This window comes from Hypanus sabinus, chromosome 27 (genome assembly GCF_030144855.1).
Source record: "Hypanus sabinus isolate sHypSab1 chromosome 27, sHypSab1.hap1, whole genome shotgun sequence".
NCBI classification, from domain to species: domain Eukaryota; kingdom Metazoa; phylum Chordata; class Chondrichthyes; order Myliobatiformes; family Dasyatidae; genus Hypanus; species Hypanus sabinus.
In genome coordinates this window covers 16,142,440-16,161,776 of record NC_082732.1, presented here as the reverse complement: position 1 = coordinate 16,161,776, position 19,337 = coordinate 16,142,440, and the positions used below count along the sequence as shown (strand labels likewise).

The 19,337-nt window shown below is 42.9% G+C and overlaps 1 protein-coding gene across 1 annotated transcript; it reads right to left on the bottom strand.

Moving 5' to 3' along the window:
* Positions 1-4,676: 4,676 nt before the first annotated feature.
* LOC132381900 (proproteinase E-like) lies at positions 4,677-16,264 on the bottom strand. The gene is made up of 7 exons (XM_059951612.1): positions 16,218-16,264; positions 15,110-15,213; positions 14,888-15,016; positions 12,531-12,667; positions 11,072-11,214; positions 9,467-9,619; positions 4,677-4,694 (listed from the first exon to the last, which is right to left on the bottom strand). The coding sequence occupies exons 1-7, from the start codon at positions 16,254-16,256 to the stop codon at positions 4,677-4,679; spliced, it is 723 nt and encodes a 240-aa protein (XP_059807595.1). The 5' UTR covers positions 16,257-16,264.
* Positions 16,265-19,337: the final 3,073 nt, after the last annotated feature.

The window sequence follows — 19,337 nt, the reverse complement described above, 5'->3', positions numbered from 1 at the left end:
ACTTAGAATAAGAGGATCAGAACTCCACAGCCTGTGAAACCCTTCCACTTTTTGTGCCCTGCTGGTGAGGACTTGCTGTTAGGTAATCCACTTCCCAGATTTGGGTGCTCCCAGGGAACACACAGGAACATCAGAAAAAAAAGTATCTAAATGAACCAGTTTAGCACCTGTAGCAGAGAAAAGGCCCCAAAAGCTGCCCACCAGAGGGCGCCTTCATTACACATGGCATTCTGCTGGCTCCATAATCAATCAGCAACTCTATTTTTCTTACACCCTGTGACTACCAGAACACAAACTAGAACAATGTTGACTTTTTGTTAGGTGTTGTCATTCCAGTGTTCTGGGAGTGAAGCCTTGTCATAGGTTGAAACATAGGGGTTGGAATGTTTGAAACTTGACAGAAGCAGAAAATGATTCCCTCAGTTAACACCATCTCCTTTTCATACAAACCTATTTTAAAATGCAAAATGCAAATTAAGTAGATGATATCCACTGTCAGGTATTTTTCAATGAGTTACTTATCAACATGAGTAATAATGGTGGTAAGGAAAGAGAAAGTTTTCACACCTCACATCCATGCATAGTTTGAGACCTATTTCACAAACAAGAGAACATCTGCAAATGTTGGAAATCCAAGTAACACAAACAAAATGCTGGAAGAACTCAGCAGGCCGCGCTTGAGTGGGTTAGATCCTTAAACATTATTTTGAAATGATTTGTAATATACAGCTTCTTTTGTAGCAGGTTAACATGAGGGGATATAGTTTTAAGTTACTTGGAAATAGATGTCAGAGGTAAGTTTTTCACACAGAGAGTGGAATGCGCTGTGGCGGCGGTGGTCAAGGTGGATACAATGGGGTCTTTTAAGAACCTCCTAGATAGGTACATGGAGCTTAGAAAATAGAGGGCTATGCGCTAAGGAAATCCTAGGCAGTTTCTAGAGTAGGCTACATGGTCAGCACAACATTGTGGGCCGAAGGGCCTGTAAGGCGCTGTAGATTTCTATTTTCTATTGAATTGACTCTAAAGTTGCTGCCTCTGAGAAAGAATTAGCTATGAGTGAGTGGGCGGGAGTAGTAGATAATTGTGCAAGAAAAATCTCTTAAAAAAAATGTTGTTAATTTTTCTATGATCCTAAAAGGGACCAATTGGTCCACTATGTTGTCTCTCTGAATGTTCCAGTAGTGCTACCTCCCCATTTATCGCTCTATTACTTACTCTCGCTCACATGCCTAACAACTCACCCCATTATATTAGGCAAGAAATGGTGTTGGATAGACTGTTGAGTCTGAAGGCTGATAAATCCCTGGGACCGGATGGTCTGCATCCCAGGGTACTTAAGGAGGTGGCTCTAGAAATTGTGGACACATTGGTAATCATTTCCAATGTTCTATAGATTCAGGAACTGTTCCTGCTGATTGGAGGGTGGCTAATGTTGTCCCACTTTTCAAGAAAGGAGGGAGAGAGAAAACAGGGAATTATAGACCTGTTAGCCTGACGTCAGTGGTGGGAAAGATGCTGGAGTCAATTATAAAAGAGGAAATTCCAACACATTTGGATAGCAGTAGAAGGATCAGTCCGAGAGAGCATGGATTTATGAAGGGCATATCATGCTTGACTAATCTTCTGGAGTTTTTTGAGGAAGTAACAATGAAAATGGACAAGGGAGAGCCAGTGGATATAGTGTACCTGGACTTCCAGAAAGCTTTTGATAAAGTCCCACATAGGAGATTAGTGGGCAAAATTAGGGCACATGGTATTGGGGGCAGAGTACTGACATGGGTTGAAAACTGGCTGGCTGACAGGAAAAAAAGAGTAGTGATTAACGGGTCCCTTTCGGAATGGCAGGCTGTGACCAGTGGGGTACCGCAAGGTTCGGTCCTGGGACCACAGCTCTTTACAATATACATTAATGATCTAGATGAAGGGATTAAAAGTAACATTAGCAAATTTGCTGATGACACAAAGCTGGGTGGCAGTGTGAAATGTCAGGAGGATGTTATGAGAATGCAGGGTGACTTGGACAGGTTGGGTGAGTGGGCAAATGTATGGCAGATGCAGTTTAATGTGGATAAATGTGAGGTTATCCACTTTGGTGGCAAGAACAGGAAGGCAGATTACTATCTAAATGGAGTCAAGTTAGGAAAAAGGGAAGTACAACGAGATCTAATATGTTCTTGTACATCAGTCAATGAATGCAAGCATGCAGGTACAGCAGGCAGTGAAGAAAGCTAATGGCATGCTGGGATTTATAACAAGAGGAATTGAGTATAGGAGTAAAGAGGTCCTTCTGCAGCTGTACAGGGCCCTGGTGAGACCCCACATGGGGTATTGTGTGCAGTTTTGGTCTCCAAATTTGAGGAAAGACATTCTTGCTATTAAGGGAGTGCAGCGTAGGTTCACAAGGTTAATTCCCGGAATGGCGGGACTGTCATATGTTGAAAGATTGGAGCGACTGGGCTTGTATACACTGGAATTTAGAAGGATGAGAGGGGATCTGATTGAAACATATAAGATTATTAAGGGATTGGACACAATGGAGGCAGGAAGCATGTTCCCGCTGACGAGTGAGTCCAGAACTAGAGGCCACAGTTTAAGAATAAGGGGTAAGCCATTCAGAACAGAGATGCGGAAAAACTTTTTCACCCAGAGAGTTGTGGATATGTGGAATGTTCTGCCCCAGAAGGCAGTGGAGGCCAAGTCTCTGGCTGCGTTCAAGAGAGAGTTAGATAGAGCTCTAATAGATAGTGGGGTCAAGGGATATGGGGAGAGGGCAGGAACGGGGTACTGATTGTGTATGATCAGCCACGATCACAGTGAATGGTGGTGCTGGCAAGAAGGGCCGAATGGCCTACTCCTGCACCTACTGTCTATTGTCTGTTGTCTATTTCTCCTACCACCTTCCTACAATGTACAGCCTGAGTCGTTGGGCAGTGGGGAAGAAACAGGAGAAACCCATGCAGTCACAGAGAGAACATGCAATCTCTATGCAGTCAGCATCTGAAGCCTGGATCATAAAGCCATCGAGCCATAAGACCCTTCAGCCCATAACTTTCATGCTGACTGTGTATCCAATTATACTAATCCTGAAATAATCCCAATTTATTCCCCTCCCTCCACATTCTCATCAATTCTCCCCCGCGGATTACACCAAACATAGGTTAATTACTGGAGCTGTGGGTGCCAGCATGAATTACTTTGTCTCAGTAAGACATGTCAATAGACCACTCATGTTGGTTCAGCAAGAGAGGGCACTGCACATTTAAGATTATGAAAAGCATAGATACAAAGTATAGATACTTTTTCCCAGAGCTGAAATCTCTGATATTACAGGGCATGCACTTAAGGTGAGAGGAGGGGAAAATTTCAAAGGAGATGTGTGGAGCAAGGTTTTTGTACAGTTTGATTTCTCTCCCTGGAATGTTCTGCCACAGGTGGTAGCAGAGCCAAATAGGATAGAGGTGTTTAAAAGGCTCTTAGATAGGCACATGTGGGTGGTATGACCATTGTGTAGGCAGAAGGGATTAATTTAGTTAAGTATTACTAGTTTAATTAGTTTTGCACAACTTGGTTTAATTAGGCATCATGGCCAGCACAAATAACATGGGCTGTAGGGCAAGTTCTATGTTCTTTGTTCTAGTTCGATGTTCACTTTTTCCAATGTTTGGGACACCATCAGCAGAGTTTGCAGATTCAATTGAAGAACGCTTCTTTCCTTGGGATCTCTAACTACTGCCCCCACTATGCTGTAGAATATAGATCTATATAGAGATAGAACATAGAAAGTTACAGCACATTGCAGGCCCTTCAACCCACAGTGCTGTGCCGACCGACTCTAGAAACTGTCTAGAATTTCCCTAGCGTATAGCCCTCCATGAGCTGCTGCTCATAGCCAGCCGTGCATTCCACGCACCCACAACTCTGTGTGAAAAACTTACCCCTGACATCCCTTCGGTACCTACTTTCAAGCACCTTAAAACTATGCCCCCTCGTGTCAGCCATTTCAGCCCTGGGGAGATAGCCTCCAACTCTCCACCAATCAGTGCCTCTCATCATCTTATGTGCCTCTATCAGGTCACCTCTCATCCTCCGTCACTCCAAGGAGAAAAGGCCAACCTCACTCAACCAATTCTCATAAGGTACGCCCTCCAATCCACACAACATTCTTGAAAATCTCAAATAACACGATGGCATTCAACTTTCTGGTTTTCAAACACCAAACGAGGAGATGACTAACAACTACTTCTTGAGCTAATGTCACTCATAATACTCACATTAGGAAACCTGCATCACACAAATTCTTGCTCAGACCTAAATAACAATCATAGCTCAAAATAGCTCCCTGAAGCAAAGGTCTAAGAAATATACACTATATAATAAGAAATATTTTTATTTTTATTCTTTGTTCTTCTTTATTGCTTTCTCCTCTTCTTCAACTTTGAACGCATTAGGGCCAATTTGCCTTGAGCCCTATACTCTTGTACAGGAAAAAAATGTCCACAAATGCTTTATTTTGGGATTAGAACATTCCTAAGAAACATTTCTACTTTAGGGGAAACTGAAAATTAGCCAGGCTTTTCAGAATGACTCAAAAGTCACAGACAACTTTTTCTTAATGATTTTGTTTATTGCTCATCAATGAATAACAAATTGATGATAATCATTCTTTACTTCCATTAGTTGTTGGCCATCGTCTGAAAGAAGAAAGATAAAGATTAATTACACTGCTTCCCTCTAAAGTAATTGAAAACAAATGAGTAAAGGGATCTTGACATGCTCAAGTATATTTGGTCTGTCATGTATGTATAATGTAGCCAACCTTTTGTACTTTTCTATATTTGATTATTTGCATCCATATTAACACTTATTAGGTGGAAATCAGTGAATCTGATACCTTCCTCACCTAGAACTGAAGACTATGAAACATTAAATGGGTTTTTTGCATCTGTATTTACTAAGGAAACTAGCATGGAGTCAATGGAAGTAAGGGAAACAAGTAGTGAGGTCATGGAACTTATACAGATTGAAGAGGAGGAGGTGCTTGCTATCTTGAGGCAAATCAGAGTAGATAAATCCCCAAGACCTGACAGGGTATTCCCTCGGACCTTGAAGGAGACTAGTGTTGAAATTGCAGGGGCCCTGGCAGATATATTTAAAATGTCGGTATCTACGGGTGAGGGGCCGGAGGATTAGAGGATAGCTCATGGTTTCCTTTGTTTAAAAAAGGCTCTAAAAGTAATCTGGGAAATTATAGGCTGGTAAGTTTGACGTCGGTAGTAGGTAAATTATTGGAAGGAGTACTAAGAGATAGGATCTACAAGTAGATAGACAGGGACATATTAGGGAGAGTCAACACGGCTTTGTGCGTGGTAGGTCATGTTTAACAAATCTATTAGAGTTTTTTGAGGAGGTTACAAGGAAAGTGAATGACGGGAAGGCAGTAGATGTGGTCTACATGGGCTTCAGTAAAAGGTTTTGACAAGGTCCTGCATGGGAGGTTAGTTAGGAAGATTCAGTCGCTAGGTATACATGGAGAGGTAGTAAATTGGATTAGACATTGGCTCAATGGAAGAAACCAGAGAGTGGGAGTGGAGGATTGCTACTCTGAGTAGAGGCCTGTGACTAGTGGTGTGCCACAGGGATCAGTGCTGGGTCCATTGTTATTTGTCATCTATATCAATGATCTGGATGACAATGTGGTAAATTGGATCAACTAATTTGCTGATGATACAAAGATTGGAGGTGGAGTGGACAGTGAGGAAGGTTTTCAAAGCTTGCAGAGGGATCTGGACCAGCTGGAAAAATGGGTCGAAAAATGGCAGATGGATTTTAACACAGACATGTGTGAGGTATTGCACTTTGGAAGGAAAAACCCAGGTAGAACATACAAGGTAAATGGTAGGGCACTGAGGAGTGCAGTAGAACAGAGGAATCTGGGAATACAGATACGAAATTCCCTAAAAGTGGCAGCACATGTAGATAAGGTAGGAAAAAGAGCTTTTGGTACATTGGCCTTTATAATTCACAGTATTGAGTATAAGAGTTGAAATGTTGTGGTGAGGTTTCATAAGGCATTGGTGAGGCCAGATTTGGAGTATTGTGTGCAGTTTTGGTCACCAAATTCCAGGAAGGATATTAGTAAGGTTGAAAGAGTGCAGAGAAGGTTTACAAGGATTTTGCCAGGACTTGAGAAACTGAGTTACAGAGAAAGGTTGAATAGGTTAGGACTTTATTCCCTGGAGCATAGAAGAATGAGGGGAGGCTTGATAGAGGTATATAAAATTATGATGGGTATAGATAGTGTGAATGCAAGCAGGCTTTTTCCACTGAGGCTAGAGGAGGAAAAAACCAGAGGACATGGGTTAAGGGTGAAGGGGGAAAAATTTAAAGGGAACATTGGGGGGGGGGGCTTCTTCACACAGAGAGTGGTGGGAGTGTGGAATGAGCTGCCAGATGAAGTGGTGAATGTAGGCTCACTTTTGACATTTAAGAAAAACTTGGACAGGTACATGGATGAGAGGTGTATGGAGGGATATGGGCCAGGTGCAGGTCAGTGGGACTAGGCAGAAAAATGGTTCGGCACAGCCAAGAAGGGCCCAAAGGCCTGTTTCTGTGCTGTAATGTTCTATGGTTCTATTTTCAGAATCAGAATTAGGTTTATTATCACTAGCGTATGTGTCGTGAGATTTGTTAACTTTGCAGCAGCAGTGCAATGCAATGCATAATAACAGAGAAAAAAAACTGTGAATTACCGTAAATAAAAAAAGTATTGAGGTAGTGTTTGTGGGTTCAACACTCATTCAAAAGCAGGAAGGCAAAGAGAAAGAAGTTATTTCTGATCATTGAGTGTGTGCCTTCAGGGTTCTGTACCTCCTTCCTGATGGTAGCAATGAGAATAAGGCATCAACTGGGTGGTGGGGGTGCTTAATGATAGACACGTTGCTCCTTGAAGATGTCCTGGATACTACGGAAGTGAGCACCCATGATGGGGCTGACTGAGCTTACAATTCTCTGCAGCTTACTTCGATCCTGTGCAGTAGCACCCCCCCACCTCCCCACCAGAAGGTGATGTTGCCAGTTAGAAAGTTCTCCGAGGTATGACTGTAGGAACAGTCAAGTGTTTTTGGTGACATGCCAAATCCTCTCAAATTCGTAATGAAGTATAGCCACTGTCATGCCTTCTTTGTGGCTGCATTGATGCACTGGATTTCTCTATAATTGGCCCTGTTCTCTGACATTCCATGTTCGGAGTCCCAGCACTCACAGTGTACTGCCTGTATATAAGGTTGTTACATTGGTTACCCACGAGGGTAGCCACACATTGGTTACCCATGAATTGGCACGTGACTAAGATGCATCTTGTACGGTAGATCCTCTGCTTCAGCAGCCTATGTGTGCTGGTCCAAAACTTGCCTTGATTCACCCTGTCCACTAAAATCCCATTTCCTGCATCAAGAGCTTGTGATGTTTTCTAAAGTCTCAAAAGGCTTTTAGATCACACTATTCTGATGCTCCCTTTGAGTCGTTACTGTCCATTGAAGGTTCACATCTGAATCCCAGCTCCCACCTCAGGTCTAGTTCCACTGCTGGATGCCACCGAGCTGTTGACCATGGCTCCTTGACACATACAGCACAGTCTGATGATGATCTGCTCAATTTCCATCAACAGCCCTTTCAATAATTAATGTCAGTGTCAGGAGACACTGGATTCCTTTTGCTTCTCATCTTGAGGAAGAACAACGGAAGTGAGCAGTCACACCAAACAGTATTTTTTTCAATGTCCACAACTACTTATGTTTCTGACCTGATAGGCAGCTGTGGTGAACTACATATACCTGTCTGGACAAGCCCCTCTGCTGACTGCTCCTGTGGCTCCTCCCACAGACCCCTGTATAAAGGCAATTGGAGGCACTGCTCCTCCCTCAGTCTCCAGGATATTGTGTGGTGGTCTCTTGTTGCTAATCGTGGTCTCTTGCGGCTAATAAAAGCCTATCGTTCGCCTCCCGTCTCCGAGAGTTATTGACGGTGCATCAGCAGTCCTAATAATTTAAAACCCAGATTTGGAGAGGTTGAGCTGTGTTCCAGGCATTCAGGATTATTCCAAAATCCTTGCTTCCTTCTGGGTGCAGTGGACGAGGTAATCGAACCCCTTGCTACTTTTGTAGTAATGCCTGAAAACAGTCCTCCACCTGCTCTTGCTTTTGTATGTTTATGCAGATTTTCAGCCCAAATTTCCCACTTGCGAGTCCAAACCATCCTTCATTGAGGTGGCACTTCCATTTTTATTCTCAACGGATAATGACGACTGGGCTCAGTGACAACTACTCACTAGTTAGGGGTATGGTGGGAGACTCGTCGCTGCCCTTCGGTCTAGGGCAGTTAGATCTTTACCACTTACCCTAATAAGCTAAACACAGGCAGCTTACAGAGTTCCTTGGTCTCCTGCTTATGTTATTATGCTATCATAGATGTGGAGAGCATTCCAACTGGTTGCACCACAGCGCAGTTCGGAGGCTTCAGTTCACAGGATTACAACAGGCTACAGAGGCCAGCTCCATCATGGGCACAACTGGGGGGTCGGGGGTCCCACTCCACTATCAAGGACTTCTTTAAGAGGTAATGCCTCAAGAAGGCAGGACCCTCACCATCTGGGACATGCCCTTTGATCATTATTACCATCAGAGAGAGCTTACAGGAGCCTGAAGACCCACACTCAATGATTCAGGAACAGTTTGCCATCAGATTTCTGACAGTCCATGAAGACAAGAGTACTATCTTATTATTTCTTTTGCTTGCACTATTTATTTTGCAATTTATAGTAACTTCATGCTTTACATTGCACAGCTGCGGAAAAAAAAACAAATTTAATGTCATTTGACAGTGAAAATAAATCTGATTATGATTCTGATGTTTGAAGCCCTAAAGGCAAACAGATCCTTTTGCTGAATGCACAGTATACTATGCTTAAAGGCGGAGATGTTAGAAAATATATATAAACACTTTAGTTGGGCTACTTTTAAATCAGGGAGTGCAGAGCCATAGAAAAGTTAGATCAGTCGATACCAGGGCTCAAAAATATAGTTATGAAGGGTATAAAAGCAAAGGCTGTAACAAGAACCAGAGTTTCAACTGTTACGGAAGGTCTACGTGACATGCTGCCGGCCATTAAGAACCAACATTCTGCTGAACAATGACAGATTTCTGCTGTTGGGGAATGCAAAAGAACTTAATTCATCATGATAAGTTTTAGATCACGAAACAATCCAAAAGTTGGATTGAAAAGAAATTTAGCTGAATAAATTAAATTTTAAAATTCAAAAGACTAAAGGAAATATGGTGCAAATGAATGGGATAGTGGAATGAATGCACTGACCCAGGGACATCAGACTGAGCTGACATTTCATCTCTGATTTGCATAACAAGTCCAACATGTTAACATTCCTTTCTGCATGAAAATGGTACCTACCTGAGCAATCCAGTAAGTGAAGGCGGATACTCGAGTCCAGACTGTGGGTTTCTTATAGGTGTTACATCCATAGCCTGACACAAAGCTGGTTACACCATGGACATACCAAAGTCCATCAGAACCCTGGCAGTTCAAAGGTCCACCTGAGTCTCCCTGAAGAAAATGAGAAAAAAATTGTTTCTACTTTTTAATTTCTTCCTCTCTGGTAATTACCAACACTCATTACAACACTATTCAGTACGAGCTGGAAATTCTCCATAATACTTCATCAAAATGACTCTCCTCTATTAGGTGAACAAAAGATAAATTGGAAATGTTGGAATGTGATTATTTCGCATATCATTGTTGTCAAGTACACTCTTGTGTAAGTTTAACGTGGCAGCATTCTAACTCTGCAATGGTACAATAAATAAATAAATAAATAAATAAATAAATAAATAAATAAATAAATAAACGGATGAATAAAACTCATCAAAAATTACCTTTCCTCCCAATTTATACCCCAACAGTCTTAAATGAATTTGACACCACTTTGGAAATGTAGATCGTTCTTGTCTGGTGGTATCTGTTAATTCAATTACAACACTTGCAGAATTTGCCTCAGTTTGTGGTTGATTGATAAATCAACTCAGTGGTCCAGAGTGAGAGTTGGTTATGAAGCCAAAACTGGGGCCAACATCTGGACTGTGGCTTGCTTGAACAGCCAGACACAAGGTTAATAGACGTGGTCAGGTTTGTGGTTGATGCCCGGGTCGAGAGTGCCCTAGTGATTAACGTAGAAACCTTTGTGGTAAACCATGTATACCTGTCTGGACACGTCCCTCTGCAGACTGCTCCTGTCGTTCCTCCCACTGACCCCTGGATAAAGGTGATTGGGGCACCGCTCCTCCCACAGTCATTCAACATGCTCGTGCTCTGTTTTCGCTGTTAGTAAAAACTTATCATTCACTTCCAGTCTCCTAGAGTTATTGATAGTGCATCAACCTGTCAGGTCCTACAGGAAAAGAAATCTACTGTCTTCACCAAGTCTAACCTACATGTGATCCTCTGCAAAGTTTTTGACTCTCGACTGTTCTCTGAAATTGCCAAGGATTTGGAATAGACAACAACTTAGGGATTTGGATAGTAAATGCTCATTTCATGGATCGAAAACATCATTGCGTACAGGTCAGGATGTGAATTACCATTTGGTAAGTTTGCAGTGGGCCTAGTGTAAGACTCTGTGCTCAGAGAGATGTGTAGTACTGACTTCCAGCAGTCAACCTCAAGTCCCACCCACAATCCAGTGGACCAGAACACTCTGATGGCAGTTAGGCACCACAACTTCCAGCAACTTGGGCTGCCAGAACCATAAGTTGCAAATGCAGCTAGAGTTTCACTGTGGATAGAGAGGCTTCCAACTGAAACATTGCTGGGTTCATTACCTGGAGGTAACAGAGTTTAGAACCAATTACCTCACTTGCTGGGGGCATTGTGTGGCGTCTATTGGCACTTCTTCATTATGTTGTGGGTTGGAGTTTTGGGACCTCAAGTTAGCCATGTGAAAGGACCTGCCTTATCTCTCACTTAAATAGGCTCAAATAAATATCTGGATTTACTACGCACATTGCATCCGGACTTTTCGGCACCTCCAGCACAAACCATGGTGTCTTTCACAGTCGTGCCCCACCAGTCTGGGGCACTGCAATGGGCGTAGTCAACGACTGGTATGTAAGCTTGCTGCAGCTTTGCTGGAAGTGGTCCGTTCGCTGGAATGACAAAAATATTCCAGTCACAATGATGAAATGTCAACAATATCACTAAGTAAGTGCACCTGTAAACGTTGCATTAATGATACTGAGTTTCTCTAAAGGTCCCTGCTGTCACTATTCTTTGCCTTGGCCAAGGGTCGATTCTCACCATTCTCTTTATGGAAAAGAGAGAGAGCTGTCCAATTCAAAATGCAAAAAAAAAAATCTCGGTGTCAAGAACAAAGCTCTTCATCCCACTCTTAACTATGTCAAGACATTAACTGATGACAACGAGGCTCTGCGGTGTCATAGCTAACTTCAGAAGCTGTTGAGCCAAAACCCTGTCGTACTGTTCTAAACTCCCAGACCCAACAATTTCAGTGACTTCCAGAGGCTCTTTCAGATTCTGCCCACTTTGTAGACTTCAACTCATTTAAACTTTTGCTACTCACAACCGTAAATCCATGTGCTCCCTGACTTTAGGTTAAGATGTCCATACTTCCGACAGACTCATGGAGAGATACTGCGTCAGAACTGGTCCATGCCAAAAAAAGGTACCCATCCAAGCTAGTCCTATTTGCTTTTGTTTTGCCCATAACTTCCTAAACCTTTCTTAATAAGCAATACTAATAAATCCACATGGCCTTTGTTAGGGCATTTCTGGGATTATGGTATATAGCAAATACTAATTTTAACAGCTGCCTGTCTTCAGACCTGAAAGTGGACAGTAGATTGAACTTAAAATGCAACTCTGAACAATGGCCTTTTACTTGACCACATAAGCCTGCATAAGCCCGACTACAGCCCAGAGTGGGTGGGAACCAACATTCATTTTGGTGTTTGAAATGGGGGTGTGAAGACTAAGTTGTTTGAAAATGATATGTGATTCAAAGCAAGCGCCGTAGATACATTGTAACGATAGAATTGCCCTGCTGTTACCTTTGATCTTTAGCAGATAAAAATGTCATGTAATATTGGGTCAGACAGGCCTCTTCTTCCAGGGGTGCCTCGAGTATGACATTTGTATACTTATTTTGCTAGAATAAAAGTTTCTATATCCACTATCCTCCATGTCCCTCTGGTGACTTTGTTCACAGTTACAACAGCCTTGTAAACCTACCATCCTAAAACACCCTCCTCAAAGTCTCCCATCTTTGTCCACCTGTAGAATGCTCCCGCCATTCGTCCTACCTTTCGAGTGTACATTTGCTAGAAATCTAAAATAAAGAAAATGCTGGAGATCCTCATCAAGTCCAGTAACAACTGCGGAGAGGGAGGAAAGACTGGTGACCTTTTGCCAGAAGAAAAAATGTTGGTGGTTTGTGCTGACTTACTGTATAGCCGGCCCCATCCAGTAATGTAGCAATAAAAGTCATTGGGAAGAAGTTCGCCATAAGGTGGAATACAAGCAACCTGAACTTTGTCATTCAAGACTGCAGGCTCTGCGAGCTTGATTAAAGCGATATCATTCCTGCAAAAGAATGGAGATTCCTACTTAATGCTCAGTTATTCAGTTATGCAACACAGAAAACAAGCCCTTCGGTCTGCTGAATCTAGACTGGGCATCAAGCATCAATTTATGCAAATCCCATTTTACCCTTCCTACATTTCTATCATCCGTCCCCAGATTTTACCACACACTTAACTGCCAAATGCAATTAATGGTGCCCAATTACTTTATGAACCCAACTGTCTTTGGGACGTGAGAGGAAACTACAGCACTCGGAGTTAATTGCAGGGGGTGGGGGAGGTGGGCTTGGTCACAGAGAGTATTCACAAACTCCACGCAGGCAGCATCAGACATCGGGATTAAAACTGGGTTGCTGAATCTGTGAAGCAGCAGCTCTACCAGCTATTCTAGTGTGCTGTCCACTTAATCAATTTTGAAGCACGTTTTCCTTTTACTCAAATAGTTAAGCAAAATCCCCCTTTCAACAATTGAGGCCATGCAAGTCACATATTCATGCTTACTGTTCCCTTACGGAAAGAAGTGTTGACCTTGGTACATACCTAGGAGAATTCACTTCTCCGAGAAGGGCTTCTCAGAGTCCTGTCCTATCCTACCACATCATACCAAGAAAATTGAATTTGAGACACTGAATTACTACCCTCCCAGTTTTTCTCAGAACTTGCTGAATTATGAATATTACAAACATTTCTTGACCAAAGGAGAGTTGAAGTCCAAATTTTCTCCTTGAGCATACTGCAGCTGGCAGAGGGAGTGAGGGGAGTTTGCGAGATAGTGGCATTTCCAATAGTACAGACTGCTCCACACAGGAGTGTATAAGTGTATAAGATGATGAGGGGCACTGATCATGTGGATAGCCAGAGGCTTTTTCCCAGGGCTGAAATGGCTAACACGTTAAGGCACAGTTTTAAAGTGCTTGGAAGTAGGTACAGAGGAGATGTCCAGGGTAAGTTTTTTACACAGAGAGTGGTGAGTGCTTGGAATGGGCTGTCAGCGATGGTGGTGGAGGCAGATACGATAGAGTCTTTTAAGAGACTCCTGGATAGGTCCATGAAGGGCTATTGGTAAACCTAGGTAATTTCTAAAGCAAGTACATGTTCTGCGCAGCGTTGGGGGCTGAAGGGTTGTATTGTGCTGTAGGTTTTCTATGTTTCTAAAATGCCGGAGGAACTCGGCAGGTCAGGCAGCATCTACAGGAAGGAATGAACAGTCGACGTTTCGGGCCGAGACCCTTCCTCAGGACTGGTCCTTCATTGGGACCTTTCACAGAGGAAACTTGGAATACTCTCAAAATGAATTGGATATCACTTCGCCAACATTGGGAAATGTCACTGAGGAACACAGCCAGGAGGTAATGATTGCCAGCATTCAATACCCAAAAAATAAATGTGACTCATCATCTGAAACCCCTCCATGCACACCACTTATTCGTTAGTCTCAGTACATAGAGACTTTCTTTCTACACTAGTGCAGAAAAAAATTACGTAATAGCTACAGTGACTCTTGTAGGCCGGAGGGTCCTATAACGCTTTGACTCTCTGCAGTATTCTGCTCAGAAACAGTGGTTCAAGTCATACATGTCGTGCAGACAAGAGTTTGACAGTCCACGCCAGTGGCAAAGAGGAGGCTGCTTCACCCTCCATCCAGGCACGGATGGTACCGAACTTTCAGTGAAGATCGGCCTTGAAATAACTAATACTCTTCAAAGAAGAATCAAGTCATGACCGTATGTGGTAAGAGCTGGACATTGTTTAGTCCTGGGCATTTGAAGATTGAAGATTCAAGATTCAAAAACTTTATTGTTATTCTAACCATACATCAGCTCTGCAGGGCAGAATGAGACAGCGTTTCCCAGGAGCAGTGCAATCATAACATAACAAACGCAACACTAAGTAATAAACATAACAATAAGAAGTAAAACACAACAGCCACATGTCAGTTATAAGTGTCCAGTGCAAGTTAAAAGTGTCCAAAGCAGAGTCAGGTAGAACAGCTATTCAGCAGAATGACTGCTTGTGGGAGGAAGCTGTTTAGTAGCCTTGTGGTTTTTGTTTTGATGCTCCTGTAATGTTTACCAGATAGCAGAAGAACAAACAGTTCATGGAAGCATCTTAAGTTTAATTCTGAATAGCTTTTGCACAATTGTTATAGATTCCTTACTATAAGCAATTTGGACAATATATGATGTATCAATAAGGAGCGTCTAATGAGGTTATGACTTACCCACAGGCCACACAGTTTATATTCCATTGTGGATGAACAAAGATACCACTGGGCCTTATAATCTGCTCTCCACCCTCCACAACATCTCTGTCATACTCTCCCAGTACCACACGGTAGTCCCTTCCAGAGCTATTAACAAAAAACAGCATCAAATATAAACCACATTTATATCAGAACCTGATGAAAAGGAAGGAAATATATTGAAACTGCAGCCATACTCACGAGATACAATGGCCTGCTGTCATAACCCAGTTTGAGGAAATTAGCGTTGCACCACAAGTGTGAGAAAACCAATTGGTACCTGGATATCCAACTTGCAAAGAAACCTAATAGTAAACAAGACTGCAAGTTAACATCTCACTTTTTTTTTGCAACATGTTCTGTACTCACTTTTCTTCCTTGATGGGTGATTCTGATTGGAGGCATTTTCCTCACCTCCTTCTCTCACAATCATTCTTGATTCTTTTCTACTTTAATTTTCTACTCGCAACCAGAGGATCCTAAAAATTACTTTTCTTCCATTTCCTACACCATTTCCTCTGTAATTTCCGGAGGTTATGACTTAAGACTCTTTCCATTTCTCATCAGCATCTGCACCTTGGTTACATTGCTGAACAGAACTGTGATTGCTTGTAGACAAGGCTCATGCCCAGAGCCCATGCCTACTTGCATGGACTTGGCTTTGACTCCCTGCACCCTTGAACCAGACAGTAAGAGACAGGAAAATTGGCTTCATGTAGCGATTCTTTGGAACGCCTTGACATCTTTGGAAAGAGCACAAACCTGGGAGTGGAGCCTGATGCACCATCAATAACTCTCAGAGACGGGAGGCGAATGATGGGCCTTTATTAGAGGCAAGAGACCACGATTAGCAGCAAGAGACCACCACACAACATCCTGGAGACTGAGGGAGGAGCAGTGCCTCCAATCGCCTTTATCCAGGGGTCTGTGGGAGGAGCCACAGGAGCAGTCAGCAGGGGGGCTTGTCCAGACAGGTATATGTAGATCACCACAAAGCCGTACCTCCTGTCAAAGCTAACAAGGTTTTTCAATAGTGTCTGTGGTATTCAGGGTCAGTCAAGTTTGTAAATCATTTAAAAATTTTAAAAAACTTTAAAGATTTATTAAAGGCATGAAGAATACTAAAATAAAAAAGCTAAATCTAAATAACATGTACCTTTCTAAACCAGCAGGTAGACCTCAGCATTCCTCCTGTTCTCACTACTGCCACCACACTTAGCAGTCAAGTCTCTAACATCTGCACTCTCATTCTTACTCCTCTCCTTTCTCCCCCCCCCCCCACTTCCCTTTGAGATGCACATTAACCTACTTTGACAAACACCAGCCTTAATGTCTCTTTACTTGGCATTCCGTCAAATGTTTGTTGCTGGCTCTGCGGCTTTGGAAGTTCTGCTATGTTAATGGGAGTATATGCTGTAAATCCAAGTTGTTCTTTCATTTTATTCGGCAACTGATAACTGCCTTATTGTATTTCCCGCCCGCATCCCCCTAGTTTTGGCTCTGTTCAGTACAGAGTGAAAACCGTGGCCAGAAGATGACCATGCTATCTAGGCTACTCTTACTGTATTTTCAAGGCTGCTGCTGTTGAGTGAGAAGGAAAAGCAAGACGCCATTTTCCTTTCCTACTGGCTGTGAAACATCTGACGACATTGATGGATATGGGAAGAAACCGCGGGGGGATGGGATGAGAAATTCCCACACTGGCAGTCCCAGGGGTCAGGACTAAACCTCTATGAGACAGCAACACCACTACGCCACATTTGTTGTTACCCTCCCCTTGCTCTTCATTTTGCTAAGTCAACCTCATAAAATTCAAGAGGCATTTAATCATGACTAGTTTCTAATGACTTTTTGATCCCTAGCTTCTCCCATTTCCTTGTGCCTTGCCTTTGAAAGGCACTTGAAGCACTTGAACCAGAGGATATATTGTACGTGCATAGAGGACATTTAGCTTCTGCAGGATAATCCTGTTATTTCCACAGTCACTGATTGAATTTTTATACTTCCTGTTTGGTTTTCCTCTGTCTTCTAGTATTTAGGGAGTTTGAGTTTAAAACCCTGTTTTCTCACCTGCCATGGCCAGCTGTATGGCCTCGCATCAACTCCATTAACCACCTTTGAGGCATATGGGGTGTAGTAACTCTTTCCGCAGCCGGATGCTGGAAATACAAGAGTGACTGGTTAACTGTGCAGCACCTCATGACATGTATTTGCATACTTAAACTAGCCATTCCAAAGGTGTGCTTTGCAATTATAGTGCATAGTTGTAATGGAAGTGAATCTGCGCTTGCTTTCTTCGAAAGGACACCGCAGGGCGATGCTGAATTCCTCCATAAATTTTCAATGGAATCGAACATCAGGAGGGACATGAAGCAGATACAGGCTTAAATAAACTCTTTCCACAATTCCGGCAAACACTGCGGTAAGATCGATATTAGACTTAATGTGGACTGGGGAGTATCTCACAGCATCCTGGTATCTTGGGGGGAGTAGGAAGTTCAAACGCTTACGCTCCTGGTGAGATTTTCATCTACCCCAACACCCTTCCCCTGGGTAAAACTTCCCAAGTTGTCGCCAATGCCCAAAAATCGTCTCCAGCACTACTCAGAATCTCGCTGGTTTGAGAACTGACTTATTTATGGATCAACAACTTTTAAAGATCTTTTCTTTCTCAGGCTGTGCCCCGTTACTCTATTAACTCGTTGCATTCTGCATACATCGCTCACACTGAAACTGACTTTTTTTTTAGAGTCGTGCGACGTATTTGAACTCAGAACTGATTTACGACGATATATCTGTACTCATATTAACTTCCGATGGAGATTTGCCCAGCTGGCTGCATGGAAAACTACTGCTGGCATCAGACACATCAGCGGCAACCAGGGGGACAGTGTACGAGAAGGCCACCAGGTACGACCTTCATCACTCATTGTTGACACAGAAACACACGCTCTCCGAGATCATCTTGTCTGAAGCTTCACCATTGCTGACTATGCCCAAAGAAGCCACCTTCCAAAATTCTGCATCTTCCCTAATCTCAAACTTCGTATTTCAGAAGAGAAGACTTCCTTCGCTGCAGGCTTCCTCAGAGTGCAGGTATTCATAGACTGCAGTCACGTTGTATTACTCTGTTCAGAGGTTACCTTGGCAACCTCCTGTCATGACTACCTGGAGGGCCTCAGTTGCTTTCATGGACTGTTCTGGGCACTGTCCTTCCCCAGCAGGCCCAGGCTCCTCTGATAACTTGGGAACACTCTCTCATAGCAGGATCATCCATTCATGAAGTAGCTGTATTACCCATTGGCTGGAAGAATATTGCTTCTATTGTGGAATGCCCTGTTAGGGGTTAGCTGTGCAGATTATACCTATTAGACCAATTTCCAGTGATGGTTAGAACTTGCAACACATCACCTGTGAATACGGCACTGAAACGGACAACGTCAGTTCCAGTATGACATTAGGGAACACAGTAACGCTGTAAGGGAAATCTTAATGCAAGATGGGAGTGCTTATACAGATTTGGGTGACCCATATAGGTGTTACAATACCATGAAAGTGACTTACCACCGGCTGCAAGCAGGACAACGAGCAGCAGCTGACACATCTTGCCGTGTTACCGAGAGTCCCAATGCAGGACTTAGCCTTTTATATACCCTGCTTGCAACTATCTTTTGGATCCTTTTGACACTTTAACAATCCTGATAGCTGCTTATTTCCCACACTATGTGGAAAGTCAAACAATTTGAGGTCTCCATGTCAAGGCCGCGTTGTTTATGCAGTCTGCCATCTGCCACGGGAACATTCTTACGCAGGTCACTCATTTCTGATTTCTTCCATAGTGTGGAGTGACTACACTAATACCGAAACATTTTTGTGATTGATGAACAGAGTAACTGGAGAGACCCTGAACCTGGCTGATATGAAAAATCCTTCATCGTGACTAGCAGGCATTCTCTCCCAGAACCTCTTAGCAGTATCACCCCAAACTGGAAGTACAACAAATTTTTACACTTACTAGAACAAAGGTAAGAATTCAATACAATTATAATAGGTGGAATGGCATTGTCCTGCATCCCAAGCAACTTGATCCCTAAGCAGTGAACTTGTTGACCTAACCTAGAGGCTTTTGTGGGTGAGGTGCAATAAGGCTTATTGGAGTGGATTTCAATTTCAGGTTATGATGAAAAATGAGTGACTGTGAGTCAATATATGTAGCTCTCCCATTAAAGACATTTTAAGTTGATATGAAATCGATGTGCTGCAGTGGGAAACAAATTTAGCTGAGTCACAAAGAAGAGAAAATCTTAGCTGAGTCCTGTTTCTGATCGAGCCCTATAATAAAGTGTATTGCACTGTGTTGAGAACCTCTCCAAATTAAATAATGCACGTGGCACATGACAAATGATCACTTGAGGAGGGGATCACGGTC

Excerpts from the sequence above, each read along its gene's own strand:
- LOC132381900 (XM_059951612.1), bottom strand. The coding sequence starts at position 16,256 with ATGCCAAGTAAAGAGACATTAAGGCTGGTGTTTGTCAAA. Across the intron at positions 15,017-15,109 it reads ACAGCAGGCCATTGTATCTC|CTCTGGAAGGGACTACCGTG; the intron begins GTGAGTATGGCT and ends TTTTGTTAATAG. Across the intron at positions 12,668-14,887 it reads ATAAACTGTGTGGCCTGTGG|GAATGATATCGCTTTAATCA; the intron begins GTAAGTCATAAC and ends ATTCTTTTGCAG.